The 18,729-nt window shown below is 47.2% G+C and overlaps 1 protein-coding gene across 1 annotated transcript in view; it reads right to left on the bottom strand.

The window, feature by feature from the left end:
- The window catches only part of WWTR1 (WW domain containing transcription regulator 1), a 120,537-nt gene extending 102,085 nt beyond the window's left edge, over nt 1–18,452 (bottom strand). Inside the window, exons 1-2 of the mRNA XM_070576312.1 lie at nt 18,085–18,452; nt 17,230–17,663 (exon numbers count right to left, since the gene is read on the bottom strand). Coding sequence (XP_070432413.1) covers nt 17,230–17,660 — 431 coding nt within the window. The 5' untranslated portion in view covers nt 17,661–17,663; nt 18,085–18,452. The remainder of the gene's footprint in view (nt 1–17,229; nt 17,664–18,084) is intronic.
- Nucleotides 18,453–18,729: the final 277 nt, after the last annotated feature.

The raw sequence follows: 18,729 nt of genomic DNA on the forward strand, positions 1-18,729 counted from the left end.
AACCCATTCATTCAACAACAAGCCTTACACGACATTTTAATGGACAGCAGGAAAGATTCATTGCCAAATTACCCGGACAGATCAAATTACTGTGGGATGTGGAGCAGGAGGAGGTCCCTTCTAGCTGGTTGGTCCAACAAGGCGTTAGAGAGGAGACGGGGTTGGCTGCGAGCTAACAGGCTCAGGAGAGATGGAGGACATTCCAGGACAGTGAGGGAAATGACACGCTCCCCCTAATCAGGAGCCCAAAGCGAGCCACTCTGTACAGAATGTGCAGAGGCCGTGAGCATAACACGGAGAGAAAACTGGAAAGGGAGGCACCTTCACCACCATGACGGGCTCCCTTCAGGCCTGTTTACCAACACGTTCCCAAAAAATGACTGCACTGTTACATATCCACAGGCCTTGAGACCGACTGGAAGAGGATGCAAGCCCCAAAGTCGGCTGGCATCCCCGACATTTGTATTTTTAGAGTTCCTGTGAAGGGGGATGACATGGGCATCACACTGGCTCCGGACTTTGGGTTTCTAACCAAATGTTAAAAATGACTCGTTCTCTCTTGTCTCTGTGTGCTCCCCTCCCTCTCTTGGCCTTTCCCTTCTCTCTCCCTTTATTGTTCCTCTCCACCCATCTCTGTGTAAGTTAAAAAAAAAAAAAAAAAAATCAATGCCACAGCTTCTTATGTTTAAATTCAGCCCACATGACATTTCCTTCGAGTTTAATTGCTTCCATACAATTTATATCCACTAGTCACGCTAGACCCCGGAGTATTACCCAGACGCTCTTACAGAGCAGCTCTTGTCCTACAATAACCCCCACAATCAAAGTGCAGGAACTATGGATAAGGCCCAGCCAGAGGACGGCGAAACAAACAGGTTTTTAAATTCACCCAAAGCAGGCTTCGGGCGGAAGCAAATCAAAGCTGGGCACTCTACCATCAGGCTTGAGAGCAGGGACACTGGAGCGCTAGCTGGGACGGAGATCGGGTCATCTCGGCACACCCAGCAGGGCTGAAGGAGGTCAGATACTTGTCTCTGGGCTGCTGTATAAATCCACCACCCGGTGTCGCTTAAAGGTTACATTCTGCTTTCAAGACAGCCCATTCCAACACGTGCTCGCGGTGGTCTTCAGAGGCTGCGCTTTCAAGTGAACACCTCCCCCTTCTTTGTCATTCCAAGCAGACAGAAGTTACCTCTTCTATCTTCCTCTAAACAACTCAGGGAACACTTCTGGCCTTGTCCTATAGCAAAGGACATCTACAAACATCTCAAGGTCTTTTATAAACCCTTCCCTTTCTGGACACTCATTAAACTTCTCCCATTATCTTCCCTGCCTCCCAACAAACCCCCTCCCCAAAAGCCCACCTTTGAAATCTTGTAACTGCAGGAGGCACTAACCGGACTCCTCGGATCTCCCTTTTGCAGGTTTTGGAACCGCCCGTTTTGCACAAGAACTGTGCCTACCCTTCTTACAAAATCCCTTTATGCAACATTTTTGGTCCTCCCCACTGTATTCAGATAGGTGCTTCTCTACCAGGATCAGAATTTTTAAAAAAGAAAAACAATTTTTAATTCCATGCAAACTCTCCTCCCATTCAAAACCCATTCAGAGCACGAGCAAAACAACCTGAACGACTCATCAGACACCACTCTCACCCCTCGAAGGACCTGGCAAATGTTCCCATGGCTTGCCTCTTGGCCTAGGTTCCCTCGTTGATTTTCACAGACCAACAACTTTGTCTGTGGATCAAGGTTAGAACCCAATGCAGTCTGGATCAGGTACGTTATTCTAGTCTTAGAAACTGACAGATGAAAACGCTTTGCTTATTGCCAATGAGCCACTTCTGACCTATTATAATAAAAAACAATTTCTACACTATCACTAAAACATGTGAGGTTGATTTACCTTTTACATGCTCTGCGGATATGTCATTTATTGCAGTAGTCCAGGTCTGGACACATTCAGAGGCATCATCACTTTATGCGTCACGTCCCTGGACCGACCAATCAAAGCAAAATCAGATTTTTTAAAACATTTATTTAGAAGCTCATATTTACACGTTAGAAAAGAAATCTTATATTTTAATGGTATTAGATATTACTTATCATGCAGTGTCCTTTCATCTTGTTCCATAATATAACTTTTTTTGTTTCACTCTTGGCAGACGACTCCCATGGTACAAAACAGACATTGTTTTAAAAACCCATCTGTAATAGGCGTCAGTAACTATGATCTCTCAGTTCAGCAAAGGCAATTCCAAGGCATCATTTGTGCCTCCACGCTCCCGTGGAAGTCTGTCATACTCTTTTTCAGAGGCTCTCAAAACTGGACTCCAAAGAGATATATCGCAGTCACCAAGACGTGGACCAGGCTCTGCAGGACCTGCCAAGAACTCTTAAAACTTAACTTGTCACTGATGCTCTGCTCTCCGGGGAGTGTGGACAACGCCACTCAATCAGCAAGGCTGTGGGCCCGCCATTCACACACACAAGGCAAGCTGGACATTCCAACGCATGTGCACATGGGAAATCTGAGCCCTTTAATGGTTTTCAATCAATTACCTAGGGCTGGCCAATTATTAGGTTAAATGAAAAGCACTGTGGGAAAACTTGACTCACTTCACGATGGCTAATAATTAAAAAAGGCCGTGCTGGTCCATCTCACGCTCGACTCACCTGCCAGTTTCACGCGAAAGCTTTGACTCGGCTGCATCTAACCTCTAAAAGCATTTCTTTAGTGTTGACACTCCAAATGGTGCCGCATGACCCTGCGCTGACGCTGCTCCTACTGTTCGACACCTGTTAATAATCACCAGCCACTCAATAGTTATTAAAATGTAAGCAACAGACAATACGAAGAAGAACGGCTACCCTGTGCACCAGGTGCGTGACAGCCCTGGACCTGCCCTTGAGAACGCAGCTTCCCAAAGCCCCAAGCCCAGCCCTTGCCGTCTCAGAAATGCAAGATCAATAAACTCGAGTTTAACTTTTTTCAGTCCATAGATAAGATAACTAAACTTTTTTAAAAGCCTGAGGAAAAAAGAGATTATATTTTAAAAACACACTTGGGTACAGTTGATCTTTTCTTCATTCCTGTCTTTCCTTCCTTCAAGGTTTTCTACTATATTTATGTATATTATGGTTGGATTTTATGTTAAAACGTACAAACAGCCAAATAAATGTTGGAGGATATAATCATGTAAGAATCCATGATTGCCAAAAGTTCTATATGCATAGGTTTCTATTTCACATAGTACTTAAGACAAAGAACCATAAAAGTGGGGACAACGGCACTGGAAAGTGCGTCTTGGGGAACATAAGTAATTGCATAAACATCACCGACGTTTACTGCTTCTTTTAGGATTCTTCATCCCTCCTACTAAATTCACATGTTGATACAACCCCAAACCAGGTGCTCTCAAACTAGCAAAATGCAGCAGAAGGGCCTTTGAACTACAATACCAGCTGTAACTACAAAATGGATCCAAACTCAAACCAGTTTGATAGGACCAAGCACATTTTATTTACCTTACATTGTGAAAGGGTGAATTGGCCTGGGGCCTCTACGTGCATTAATTTCTGAATCCCCTTTGCTGGGTGATCAAAATCAGTTCCAGCAAATGGAGAAACACAGGGGCCGGCCCGGTGGTGCAGTGGTTAAGTGCACACGTTCTGCTTCGGCAGCCCAGGATTCACCGGTTCGGATCCCAGGTGCAGACACGGCACTGCTTGGCAAGCCATGCAGTGGTAGGCATCCCACATATAAAGTAGAGGAAGATGGGCACAGATGTTAGCTCGTGCCCAGTCTTCCTCAGCAAAAAAAGAAAGAAAAAAAAAAAGAGGAGGATTGGCAGCAGATGTTAGCTCAGGGCTAATCTTCCTCAAAAAAAAAAAGGAGAAACAGAAAAGATAAATGTTTACCTGAAACTACAGTTACATAATATTCTGAACCATAAATTTTTAACTGATACTCTCCAAACATAATCTGCTATTTTTATGGCTGCAATTAAGTGTGACGCATCCCAGCAATAACAGTCCTGTCAGCTACAAACCGTGACAAGGGTTTTACCACAGCGAGGAATGGAGACTGCAATTTTCCTCACAGCAAGTGACTGTCATATCAATTAGTCATATTTTTACCCAAGTCTTATAACTTGTCTCAGTTATAAGATTTCAGTCCTCATTTTAACAGGATGTTTAAATGAGCAAGTGTGTGGTCCTGTTACAGGGCAATGGGTCCACATAGTGTGAGGCCTGGGCTCCTTGGCAGAAACACCACAGAGTATATGGGAATTCATGGGACATCCCTTATCCAGTTCCGATGCTTATTTTCTTCATTCTCCCTCTTGAAAAGCTAGATTATATGAATGAGTACCCCAGGCCCCTGCCCTTGACCTACCCTGGGGAAAGAAAGTGGGCTCAGTGGAAAAGCCATTCCCTGGACATTTCTCAGTGCTCATCTTCCCTGACCTCTGAGAAACATGCCACAGAAGCAATCACTCGTCCTTCTTGAAAACGCTTCCTGCCCTGGATTTCACGCACTGCTTTCTGGATTTCTTCCTGTATCTCTGGCTGTTTCTTCTCCACCTCCTTTACAGAGTCTATTGGGACTTAACTCCCTTCTCCTCGCTCTGTCTATAACCTCTCTCTAAGGTATGTCATCCACACCTGGATTTGAATAATCATATATTTATGATTATTATAGTTATATAGGGATACATACAGTTAGATATAGATATAGTTGTCTGGAATACATATATATCTCCCTTGGATATCTTTTTTTTTTTTTTTTTTTTGCTGAGGAAGATTTTCCCTAAGCTATCATTGGTAGCCAATCTTCCTCTATTTTTGTTTTCTTTTATGTGAGCTGCTGCCATAGCATGGCTGCTAACAGACGAGTGGCGTAGGTCCAAACTGGGATCTGAACCCCAGGCCACCAAAGCAGAGTGGACCAAACTTAACCACTAGGCCACTGGGGCTGGCCCATCCCTTGGATATCTTTTGAGGATATCGCCTCAAACTCAACATGTTAAAAAAGTTCTCAACCTCTTCTCAGCCGCCCAGTACTGCTTGTTACATTAGAGCCACCACCATTCATGCATTACACAGCCAGCAACCTGCAATCTGCCTTTTCACCTCTTTTCCTCACTGCCCTTTTCTAACCCGTCACAAACTCCTGTCAAATCCACCTCCTTAATACCCCTTCAGTGATTCCACCCCCCTCACTTGATTTCCTCTCTTCCCTTCCCCAGCCCCACCACAGCCACTTCCTGCAGTTAAATCACTCTGACCAGCTTCATTCCAGAAAGGCAGAACAGTCAAGTCACGGCTTGTGCATCTTGCAACTGCAGTTAAACTTTCTACCCTGCCTCGTCCCGTGCGGCCCACATCACACGGTCCTTGAGGCCCAGGTCAGTTTTGGAGCACCAAGGACATCCATTTCCTGAGCCACAGAGCCAAATCCTCGCCTCGGAACCACAGCTACCCCGACAAAGCTTTTCACGCCCAGAGGTCCCCACCAGGTGACATCTAGTTCTCCATAATTTAATCCCTATCTGTGCTCTACTCAGTCCTGAGGCGGTGTGAGCGTCAGCCAGAAACAAGCATCATCTGGGCTGTGGTTCCCACGATGCCAACACAACGCATGACGCCGCCATAAATCAAGTCACAGGGACACAAAACACACGCCAGGGAGACACAAGCAACCGTGAACAGCGGTCACTCTGAGGAGCAGACCGGAGGGTGCAGGACTTGCACTTTTCACTCTATATCCGTCAGTTCTGCTTTAATTTTTTGATAGAGTATGTTAAAAAGTCAGCTTTCAAAAATAAACCCAAAAGTAAAATCAAGTCAGTAAAAGTTAGGTCTGTTCATCTTAATTATGTGTACCATTTGCTGACACTTTCTACTTTTTGATGGATTATCACACGTGCTTCCTCAACCTTTGAAAACCTAGGCCAAAAAACGTTTTTCATAGACAAATTGGGAGCAAGACAATTGTTCAGTATATTACTATTTGCAGAAAAGCCACCACAAAGGACTATATATTTTTAATAAACAATCTAGCATGCATATTTTTCTCCAGGCACCATGTTTTGATTCCTGAGTCTATAGCTGGCAATGCTGGAAGCTGGATTAGCCACAAAAAGCCCCAGAAGCTGGATTTATCTACAGTGTTCAGAACTGAAGGGTGCCAAAGCATACTTTTAAAACAATGAGTTCATGAGGGGCCACAAAGACATAAAATATACTATGTAATGGAAAATAGATTATACACAACCTTTGTGCCACAGAATTTGTTTCCATATTGAAACTTACTATTCAACGTCTTAGACTGATTATTCTAAGTGAATGAGACGCGAATGGCTGACTGATTGGTTGGTTGATACACAAAAGATAGTTACAAGGAAGGATGGAAAAACAAAATGATAGGTAGGTAAATGGATGGATGAATAGGCAGACGGGTAGAGATGACAGACAGAACTAAGAGAGAGAGAAAAATGGACAGGTCAGAGCTTCTCAAACTCTCTGTGGTAAAGGACCAGTGTTCTCATTTTCATCTGTCCAGAGCAGTACCTGGTCCTCCTGTGGATGGCTTGTATGTAGCTCGGGCCACATGTGACTCACCACACGAGTCTGACACACACAAACTGCCCTGTTCCATGAGACAGTCCCACTGATCATGCACTTAGATGTCACAGCAATGCCATTTTGCTCTAAAAGTTTCTAAACCCTCTGATTCCAGGTCCTCGTGGGCCAGTTACACTTGCACGCTGGCGTCAGTCCACAGGCCACACCTTGAGTACCACTAAGATACAGGATCAGCTACTTCACACTGGTATACCACTCATTCTGATAGGCTGAGCATCCATCTACCTGGCCAGCGCAGTTGCCAGACCATGTATCACCCTTGTATAAGAAGGGTGGGAATAGAGATTAATAGGAAGAACAGTAGATGATAGACAAATTAGATAACAGACAAGCTAGACTGACAATAAATTAGATAGGAGCCAGACAGCTGCTCTTTGTGCAAAGAATATCTCTGGATAAAGTATTAACAATGGTTCACTCCAAATAGGCATCCAGGGAGGATCAGAAGATTTTATTTTCCATTTCCCTCTCTCCAGTAGTGTTTGAGCACATATTGTTGTCATAATTACAAAGAGAAAGTCAGAAACAATCTAAATGTCCATCAGTTTGGACAAATTGGAGATGAGTTAAATAATTTTAGAGTCCATCCACACAATGGAATAGTATATTGTCCTTAAAGAAATAAAGCAGATATTTATGTACAGAAGAGGAATGAACACCAAGATACGCTAAGTGAAAACAGGCAGGCGCAGAAGAGCGGGGACCATGTGTACTGTAGTGAAAACGGTCCAGGCGGGCAGACATTTAACTTACATACACAGGCATGCTTGGACACACACAGAGTGTCTCTGGAAAGACAAAAGAGGGGATCAGAGGACCAGGGGAGGGTGAAAGCGAGACTTCTCATAGCATATGCTTTGGTACTATTTGAATTTTTTGTCATCTACATGTACGTATTACTTATTCAAAAAAAAAATTTTTTTTTTAATTAAAGAAGTCTTCTGAAAACATTAACATGTGATTCAACATTGTGACTTAGTGCGAAAAGGCTCTCAATGGGCTTCACTGAAAGTCTAGAAAGTCTGAGAAACTCCCTGAGGAGGGGGCCACCGGCTGCTCGGGCCGGGCATCCTCAGGGGACAGGGCCCAGGTGGGCCCTGGTGGGATAAGTGTGGTCCCAGAATCTCAGTTCCGTCTGTGCCCAGTTGATCAGCCTCAGAGCAACTGAGAAACCATCCGAAACCACAAGAGAGTATTCTGGGAACAACCAGACCCACAAGCTGTTCCTTCACAAGCAGAAATGGCGGGTGCAGTGGGGGTGGGTCTGAGCCAAGGGCAGTCTCGTATCCTACCAACGGAGAAAGTGAAGACCACCCACTCTCGTGGAGCTACATGTGCTAAACTACATGTATAACACATGGGTGGATTGACGGACGGAGGAGTTGCTGTGAGAGGCTCTAACATTTCAGAATCTTAAGTTAGTGTAAAATGCTTACTTCCCTAAACAACTAGCAAGATCTCAACATAGGGGACAATGGTGGGGTCTTATGCTACATGCAGATAAAGCTAAGACTGGTCTGTCTCAAAGTTAAGGGGTGAGGAACATGACGTTTGCTAGCGAAAGGTCAGCATGCCCATCCTAGCTGAGGTTCCGAAACCTCCATGGGACACACACTCATCCACCAACCAACACTCACCTTTTAACCCAAGTCCGGCTGGGTCCTTCTTGGCCTCTAAAACACACCGCCAGCATTTCTGCCTCTGTACTTCTCTTCCTCGCCCCTTTCCTCGAAGCCCTCTTTGCTCACCTCCCCACGTTCTTCCCTTTGTCACAACTCCATTTATGTCCGACCACCTCACAGAGACTTCTTGGAACACCCACCCTTCATCCATCTTCCTGCCCACCGCCTTCAGTCGTGGAGCCAAGATCCTAACTCAGTGTGAGGGGCACAGACATGACGGATTACATTTCCAACCACAGCAGAGTCCCATGAGGAACTCCAGTCCATGAGCTTGTGAGGCAAACAGGTGAAAGGAAAGATGACAGGATTCCTTCCTTATCAGGCACCACTGTGTGCCAGGTAGGACAAGCAAGACCAGCGTCAGTCCTGCCCTCATGGAGGTTACAGTAGAGGGCGAAGGAGAAAACTTCAACAGAAGGAGGCAGCAGTGCTCGCTGGGCCCACAGAGAGGCCAGGGGAGAGCCCAGCAGGGGCATCTGAGCCGGGTCGGGGCTGGGGGTGAGGGAAGCCTTCCTGCGGGGTTGGCATTACCCTGATGCCTGAAGGGACAAAGCAGAGAAATCATGGCACTGCCCTGCAGCCTAGTGGTTAAGTTGGGGGCCCTCCGCTTCGGTGACCCGGTTCCATTCCCAGTGTGGACCTACACTACTCACGGGCTGCCGTGCTGTGGCTGCAACCCACATACAAAGTAGAGGAAGACTGGACAGATGTTAGCTCAGGGCGAATCTCCCTCAAACAAAAAGAGGAAGATTGGCAACAGATGTTAGCTCAGGGCAAATCTTCTTCAGCAAAACAAATAAAAAATAAAAAGTAGAGAAATCATGATTTGGGCCTGGTAACAGCTTGTGCCAAGTTCCCGAGGCCAGAAGGAGCAGAGCCAACAGTTCCAGGTGCCCCCACCCCGTAGACCTCACTGGAGCCTCTGAGCCTGCTGTGCGGTGGGCAGGCTCGCTGGTCCAGCTGCTCTTCTGGTCCCTGGCCACACAGCCACTCAGGGCGGACACCTTCAGCACGCTCCTCCCCCACGCCAGGGCCAGCTCCCCGGAGGAGCCCAGTGCCTCACAGCTGTAAATGTAAGAACAGCTACAGATCCTTTAGGTGGCACGAAGCAGGGCCCTGGGAGCTCTCGGCCCCCTCGCCGTCTCCACCAGGAATAATATCAGCAAACAACAAACACTCCGCGGTGCCCACTGTGCCAGACGCAGCCCTAGCCCTCGGCACACAGCATGCCCTCATTTCACCTCCTCAACCTCGCAGAACAGGGCGCACGATTTTCCCTTTCTTACTTGTCATCCGCTGCGCCCAGACGGAACGTTAAATAAAGCCACAAGCCCAGGAAGGAGCAGGCACATGAAGAACAAGTGGAGGAAATCCCTATGGCCGAAGATTTGCCAGAGCCTGCTTCTCACGCTGAGGCGGCTTGTACGGAGAGCTCTTGGTTAAGGTTTTAGCAATTACTGTGCAGGTCGTTCCTAAAGAAAATAACCCAGAACAAGAAAAGTACGAGCAGCTCCCAAAGGGCATCCCTTTAGTAACGTGAGCTCCAGGCTTCAGTTACGAGCTGCGGCGAAGAGCTGCCCCCCGCCCCCACGCCCACCCAAACCCAGCACCCATCTCCGCTGGCTTCTTTGCCTTCCTTCTCCTGCGGTTTTTACAACTCCCCACCACCACCACATTTTAAAATACATGTATGTTTACTGTAGGACATTTGGAACATACAGAAGGCAGAAAGTAGACAAGAAAAATCATCTATAATCCCAGAAACGACCATGTACCCTCTCTCTCACACACACACACACTTTTTAAAATAAAATCAGGATTATGATAGTACCACCCTGTACTGTAATTGTTGAATTTCTTGTGTTATATCCCACTTGTCTGATATTTAGGGCCATTCCTTCGCTCTAATCATTGGCAAATGACTATTAAATCAAGAAATATAAATGAAAATATAACATATACACAAAGCACACTGAAAAGAAAAACTATAACTCAATGCAAACATGAAACTCTCAACTCTAAGGATAACAGGTCACAAAAAGGTTTCCCAGAGCGTGGTCCACAGAACACTCCTGAGTGGATATTACGTAATACATGATACATGGAATAAAAATGTTCAAAAACCATTTGTGAAATACTGGCTTAAACAAAAATAAACTAGTTTTTTTAATAAGTCATTTTGGAGTGTTTAATGTATATCGTGAAATTCCAAGGAAGACAGAGCGTACAACATAGCCCAAACCTATTGGTCCAGGAACCCTTTGTTCACAAAGCATCTGAATGGACTAGGGTTCCAAAGAATACACTTTGGGAAACACTGCTCTACTGATCTCTCAATGCACTGAAGCACTCTCGGCGCCCACAGACCAGCGGAAGGACCGTCCCCGCAGAACGGGCCCCGACAGGAAGTTAATTATACTTTAGTCCTTGGTCTTCCAAATCACCCTTTAAAAGAAAAACTGGGGGCCAGCCCCGTGGCGCAGCAGTTAAGTTCACATGTTCCGCTTCTCCGCGGCCCGGGGTTCGCCAGTTTGGATCCCGGGTGCGGACACGGCCCCGCTTGGCAAAAAAGCCATGCTGTGGTAGGCATCCCACATATAAAGTAGAGGAAGATGGGCACGGATGTTAGCTCAGGGCCAGGCTTCCTCAGCAAAAAGAGGAGGATTGGCAGATGTTAGCTCAGGGCTAATCTTCCTCAAAAAAAAAAAATAAGAAAAAAGAAAAGAAAAACTGTCCTTTGGATTGGTTGATCCTTTTACTTGCACCATGCTCTCCTGTGGTTAGCTATTTAACTGAGAGAGGGAGGAAAGGAGGGGGTGACATATAAGGCTGTAATTCCTACAAGTCTTAACTGGTCAAAAACAAAAACTGAGACTCAATGCTGTCTTCAACCTCTAAGCAATTTATTTCTAATCAATTTCCACAATTATAAAGGCAACGGGAAGCAACTTGGCTCTTTTCCCTCTAAACTACTTGACTAATGTTATCTAATTAACCCTCTCAACAAGTCCTCAGCAACGTCCCCAATCCTGACATAAACTAGGTCACCCGCCCTCCAGGCCACATCTGTGTGCCCTGTAAAATGGCATGGATTTCTTAACAGTGGGCATCTCCATGAGAGGATCATACACACTAGCAGCCTCCCCACGCCTGTTTGTTTCTCTGTCGCATCCTCTCGCTCTCCAGCACAGAGAGCTCCAAATGTGCTCTCCCAGCCTGAGTTCAGAAGCACACTCTAATGCTCCATCCGCCACTCCAGAGTTATCTGGTCACCAAGGATACCTAATTACAGGGCCTAATTACGGGCACATAATTGGCATGAGGCAGCACGCGCAAGGGCAGGAGCAAAGGTTTCAGAATCACACCATCCTGATCCCATCCCTGCCACTCACCTGCGATGTGACCCTCGGCCATTTACTCAACCTCATGGGGCCTCAGTTTCCTCAACAGGAAAACGAGATAATAACATGTACCTGTTCACAGGGGCACTGTGAGGGTTCTAACAAAGACTCTGTGTGAAAGCATCTAGGTATGGGAGAAGCTTCCGTACACAAGTGTCGGGAGCGTGCTCCCGTGATTCTGGTGCCGTGTCTCCGGGAATCCCGGCCTCAGCTCCCTGCCTCATCTGGCATAGAGCAGCTCATCACGAATGCCGACTACTCACCTCTCCCCATTTCTCAATCCCATCTCCCCTCCAACCCCCACCCCACACACAAAATCAGCCCCACCAGTAGCTACAAGCCAGATTCCAAAAAACGAAAGACAGACCCTCCTCAGAACAGGCTGGGTATCCTCTGCCCAAGACGCTGAAAGGAAAGGGCACCCATGGGGGCATCCTATTTAGGTGTTTTAACAGGAAAATTGACTCTCGGTCCCTATTTTAAATTTTAAAAACTGGCTTTCAACTCAAGATCTAGGTTGTCACTCGGAGCCATACCTATAACGGAGAGTCAAAAGCAGCTTATCCTTCTGCCAGGGTTTCTGTATCTGTTTTCAGCCAGGTAGATGTGTGTGGAGACAGGCAAGGGAAGGCAAGAACAAACTTGTACAGAAAGTCCACATGTGCCAGATACTTCAAATATGTTATCAGATCTAACCTTTCAAAATACCATGAAATAGGTATTACTATCCTCGTTTGACAGACCAGGAAACTGAGGCAGCAAGCACTATTTTTTGAAAGACAAAAGACTCTTCATGAAAACAACTACATTGTATTGTAAACAGAAAAAATAAGCCGGGAAAAATAAAATCTTTAAAAAAATTTTAAAAATAAGTCAGAGTCATTTTTTTAAGAAAATTTATTTGGGGCCAGGCCCATGGCCGAGTGGTTAAGTTCATGTGCTCTGCTTCAGCAGCCCAGGGTTTCACCAGTTCAAATCCTGGGCACAGATATGGCACTGCTCATCAAGCCATGCTGAGGTAGTGTCCCACATACCACAACTAGAAGGACCCACAACTAAAAATACACAACTATGTACCAGGGTGCTTTGGGAGAAAAAGGAAAAATAAAATCTTTAAAAAGAAAAAAGAAAGAAAATATATTTAAAACTTTTAAAATAAATATTTTCAAATTGAAAAGGAATTGAAAAATTTAGCTCCCACAAACATTTCTTAAGAAGTTACTCAAGCATGTATTCCAGCAAAACAAGGGCATAAACGAAAAAAGAGGAAGACATGGGAAAAAGAAACAGCACTTCCAGGTATGGAAAGAAGTAAAGAGAAGTCCCAAGACCACAGCTCTGTTGTAGGCCTAGAGAGCAATCAGAATCCAGAATGGCACAGAAAGATGGAGGGATCTGGGCATAAATGCTCAGGGAAAGGAGACTTGATAGAACCATGGGATTAAGAGCCTAGAAAATTCTGAAATCATAATAAAAGCAAGTAATGTGTAAACATATAAAAAAGCAATTAGAAATACTAGAAGAAAATATTTTAAAAAGTCAAGGTCCAAATATGAAGAAACTAAAAGGTGACACAAATTTCAACAACCGATGAGAGTAAAAAGAATCCGTTTTGACTTCAGTTTAGGACAAGGAGTCCCGACACCAGGCCCAGAGGACAAGTCTAAAATCCAATCTCAATGCACAAGGCAATGAACCATATTTACAGAATTGTAACCAATGTAAATGCTGCCTACAGATTTTCAACTTTAAGAATAATTTATGAATAAAAAGGTCAATTTGGGGGCAAAGCACAAAACCTTTACCGGCTATAGGTTCAGAGCTTTGGAACGTTAAGTTGCCGTTGACAAAAATCAAATTACAGAAGTGGTAGGCCCCAAAGCTCCTGGACTCACGACATGGAGCGTCAAGAGATATTGTCAATGTCGACCAAAAATCACACAGGTGGCCGAACAGACAAAGTAAAAATAACATCAATATCGAATTGGGGAGAGGAAGGAAAAAAACTGTTTAAGGAGTGACATTCTCACTTTCATATGGGGAGGTAAAAAGTTGATAAGTCAAAAAATAGCGGTAAAAGCATATTACATAGGGTCACGGAGGAGCCAATCTAATAATTAAACACAGAAACAGTTAAAAACAATTAAAAGGTTCCCACTGTCAGCCTTGACCAGGTAAAGGAAACCATCGTTTTTCAACAAAAGTCCTTCTGTACTATTGGATTTGTTACCAAGTATATAGATAACTCTGACAAAAATAATTTTCCACCACACATTTCAGAAAAGGCAAAACACTACATTATTACTAAAAATTGGGAGTGGCAGGCAAATGTTATAACCAGAATTGTATTTAAGAGTGGGGATAAAATTTTTTTTCTTATAGAATATGTCAAATAAAATTTGTCTACAAGAAAGGAAAATTCTAATGAAGCCAGATCATTTTCTTCTTTACAGTTCTCTGTTTTCTGGTTTAAGAAACACGTATTCCATTTATAACCAGAAATTCTTTTAAATTTTAACGTGATCCATGTTGAAAGTCAGCATACCAGGTTGCCAAGAGGGCAACAGCGACACAGCCCTGCCCGACCGACGAGCAGCTCTGCAGGCGGGCAGGAACCAGGTCACGGTCCTCAGGGGCCCTGTTTCCCAATCAACCCCATCCTCCATTGTTACACGCTACCCTGAAGGACCGCCAACACCACCGCCAACACCAGCGAAGGTGTGGACGCTCAGGGAAGGTGACCTTCGCGAGGCACCAGAAAGTGATTACCTCATACAGCCAGGAACAATCTTACCCAGGACAATGACAAAAAGCTTTTAAAGCTTCTTAGACGCCCAGGCTTTGTTTCCCATAAAGCTCATTGTTCAGCTGGGGGAGTGACAAGGGGATAAAGGTGGGAGTGGTGACAACGGAAAACTGTTCCTTAAGTAGATGGCGACAGATTCAAGCTGCCATCCAGGGCCCACCCTTAAATAACCACATGACGTTCCCAGAGTCACATCGTCGTCACCCTTCCCTGCCTCAGTCGGCTAGCCAAAAAAAGGAAACAAAAAAACCCTGACACTTGTCAATTCTAAAATACTTTGATTTCCGATTTATAAAACCCCCAACTCCTGACAGAATCAAGAATAGGATTCTACTGCTAGCCCGATTTCACAGATGACGGAGCAAAGCAATGGGCAGATTTTATGAAAATTAATTCAGGGTCAGTTGCCATCATTTTTCAAGCATCTACTTAATCCACCAAAATACAACGCCTTGTGAGGCTTTGTGACACAGTGTGACATACAACAACTGCCTTATCCCAACTTTAAAGGAAGCTCCAAAAGAAACTCAGAGGAGAGAGGCAGATTGTTTATCTTGAAAGACAATAGCCACGATGACTTAATTTCTTAAATTCCCTTAGCTACTTAGTCAAAAAGTTTCCAGAGACAGCATCACATCAGGCTAGCCTAGTACCTACACGTTTTTCCAGCTTCCTCTTCGCTGAGGATCCCACACAAGATGCAGATGCGCTCGCCTTTGGGTTGGGGAGTGTCTGTGGCGGGGGATGCGCAGATGGCTCAGAGCAACGTTCTCGAAACCCCAAGGCTAACTTCCATTTTTGCCCTACTTCCAGGAACTTAGTTCTGAGCTCCTCCAATCATTCAAAACATGGGCATAAAAGGGAATTTTTTTGTTTTGCTTTTGCTTGGGGCTCTTTTCTCCTAGCTTTCCTCGGATGTTAGACAAGTCTAGCTCTTATTTCATACTTTTAATAACCACAGTATCCTGATCAAATACGTATATATTTGTGTGTGTATATTCATAAACACAATTCAAGAATCATTTGGGACCAAAAAAGATCCCCCCCAAATTATTGTAAACTACTGGGTCTTTTTCTATTTGTGTTTATTACTAAGTCCATTTCTATAAAAGCCACAAGAAAATATTCAAAATTGTATTTACCTAAGTAAACAATACAAGATGCTAGCTGTTTTGGACCTTTATGTACTATAGAAACTAATGTCATCCTTTAAAACAATATCATCACATTTAGGAAAATCTCATGTTATTACATCACATACTTGAGTTCCACCAGCCATCTGGAAGTCAAAGCACCGAGTACGCGTCCACACTATCGCTCCATAACCGAGAGAAGACCAGTCGTGGAATAAAATGACCATCGAGTCTGTTTCAGGACACGAGCTTCCCAGCATGGCACCAACCCCAGAAACAAGATACAGAACTCCTTCTTGCACGAGATGTCAACAGCTTTGGGATGGGGAAGGAGTCATTGGTCAGCAGCATGTGTCAAAGAGCTGGCTATCATAAACATCGTCCACCGCTGTGTACTCATCATTAGGGCCCCTCAGAGCAATCAACGTATCAAATACTAGTGCCAAAGAAAGCCTGGATTACGTTTCAAAAATAGCACAGAACTTCTTAACACAACTTCTAAACTAAGGCTACTCCATCCAAGAAATATGGGCTTTAACATAAATTCTAAGGCAGCTGCTGAGGAGAGGAGCTTCCCTGTGTGGCGGCCAACGGTCAGCTCTGGCAATCCTGAACCCTGTGGTCCAGCGGGCACAACTTCCATCTAGGCCATCAACAGCCTGACCCTCGTGACCTCACTGGTCACATTTCAAGTTCCGGCTTGGTTTCTCCTCCGGAATATAATTATCTTAGGGTACCACAACTGAAACAATCTTCTTTATGTCTGTGAAGGTATTTTCCCATACCGTCCAATTCAAATCTAATGTAAAACTCGTTAAATCAAAAAGCCAGAACACACGCAAAGAGAAGAATGACCAGCAGGCTCCTGATCCCACGGAAGTTCAGGTTACCAAGTGAGACATCATAGAACTCCTGACCCAATTTCCACACAATTATTTGTCCAGCCCACAACCTCACCACGCAGTTGCTAATTACATCACTGCTCGTGTGGCCATCGCGTCACCCAGCGGGAGCAGTAAGGCCTACAGGCAGGGTTCAGTTTTCCAGCTTGCTTTTCCCAAGAACAGAGAGGCTGCGGACCACCTACATTACCAAGAGTCACTCTCCTCCCAGGCCTCGGAACTCTGCTTTCATTTGTCTCGGCGTCACATCCCAATGGGCCAGGCTCTGGGGTATCAGGCTTAGAGCGGGCTCGGCAGGGAGAGGGTTTTTTGCCTAGGAACAGGGCAGGGCGAGGATTTTTTGCCCAGGAGTCTGTATCCATACTCCAGACTCAGGGTAAAGTCACCTATGCGTTTCATAAGAATCCTCCAGAAACTTTTTTTTCCTCCTACCTCTAGGAGTTTCCACATCCCCTGCAAGAACCTCCTCAGACTCTCTGCTTCTGATCCCTTACAATTCCAACACCCAGAGACTCACTCCCAGCTCCCAGATCTTTGGGAAAGAACCGAGAAAAGACACACACCATCTCACTCACACACACGCGCACCCACAGGAACCAGCGCGCGCGCCCTGGGCATGGTCACTCTGCGCCCCCCGGGGTCCGGGCTGACTTACTTGAGGAAGTACCTCTGGCCAGTGGCCGTGAAGGTCATCTCCCAGCCCGGGGGCAGCGGCAGCTCGTCGGTCACGTCGTAGGACTGCTGGCGGAGGTGCGCGTGCTGCTGCGCGGGGCTGGCCGCCGCGCCCGCGCCGGTGCCCAACTGCAGGGACGCGGGCGACGAGTGCGAGCGGACGTGCTGGGCGCCGCCGGCCAGCCGGGGTCCCGGGTGGCCCCCGGACGAGTCGGTGCTCGACTGGCGCGAGTGCGAGCCGGAGTCAGGCTCCTTGAAGAAGGACTCGGGCAGGATCTTCTTGCGCCACGAGCTGGGCTTGGGGTTCATGACCGAGTTGAAGAGGGCTTCGAGGTCCGTGTCGAGGTCCTGCGTGACGTGGATCACTTGCTGCCCGGGCGGCGGGAGCGGCGGGGGCGCCGAGGCCGGATTCATCTTCTGCAAGGAGAAAGGAGGTCGGGTCGGCCTTTTACTTAAAGTCGAAGGAGGGGTCCAGGGGGAGACGAGAGAGAAAAGAAAAAGAGGAGACGGATAGGTGTGCGCCTGGGGATCGCAGACGCTCAGCAGTCAGACCAGGCGGATGGGGGAGGGGTCCCTCCTGGCCTCGAGAATTATGCAACTTTCTTGAAGCCAAGGAGTTACGGGGGGGGGGGGGGCGGGGAGGAAGGGAGGAGGGGAGGGGGTAACTGTACTCGCGACGTTGCTGAACTGCTGGTGGCAAAGGACAGGTCGCAACTTTCCACGGCAGGCAGCCCCCCAAAGAAGTCGCCACCCGAGCCCGTCCGCGACCCCTCGCGTCCGGAGGCCCGAGGCCGGGCGCCCGGGGGGGGGGGGAGCGCGCCCCGCCGGCGGGCACTACCTGGGCGCGCAGCGAAGCCGAGTCGGGGCGTGCGGCGGCCGCGTCCCGCCCGAACTCGCCGTCGGGCCTGGGTCGCTCGGGCGCGTGCGAGCGCGCAGGGCTGGAGCCGCGGCCCGGCTGGCAGATCCCGAGCCGACGCGGTGCCAGGCAGCCGAGGGGCTTCGGCTCTCACATCCCCCGGCCCGGCCCCGGGCGTTCGCGCTCCGCGGGAAGGAGGCGGAGGAGAAGCAGACAGCGCGGCCGCCGCGGCTCCCGACTGTCCCATAAACAAAGTTTGGAGCAAACTCCCACTCCCAGGAAAGAGGCGGGCCCGAAAGCCGAGCTGTTGAATTATGCATGACCTCCGAGTCCCGGGCCTGCCCGCCCCCGCTCGCCCCTCCCCTTCACCTCCTCCTGGCGCCCCCCCCCCCCCCGCCCCCGTCTCTCCTGGTCCCCCTGTCCCCGGCCGGGCTGCAGAAGCCCCTCAGCATGCTGGCCACTTGGCGGGGTCGCAGGAGGCAGGAACCCCCACCCTCTCCGGGGCGCGCGGAGCTCTCCCGCGGAGCCCCGGACCCGCATTCCTTTGGGTTTACCACGGACTCGGGGCGGGGTCAAAGGGAAAGTGGCCCGAGCCAGTTTAATCAAGGGCTTGTGGACCGAAACCAA

Source organism: Equus przewalskii, chromosome 15 (assembly GCF_037783145.1).
Source record: "Equus przewalskii isolate Varuska chromosome 15, EquPr2, whole genome shotgun sequence".
Classification (NCBI taxonomy): Eukaryota; Metazoa; Chordata; class Mammalia; order Perissodactyla; family Equidae; genus Equus; species Equus przewalskii.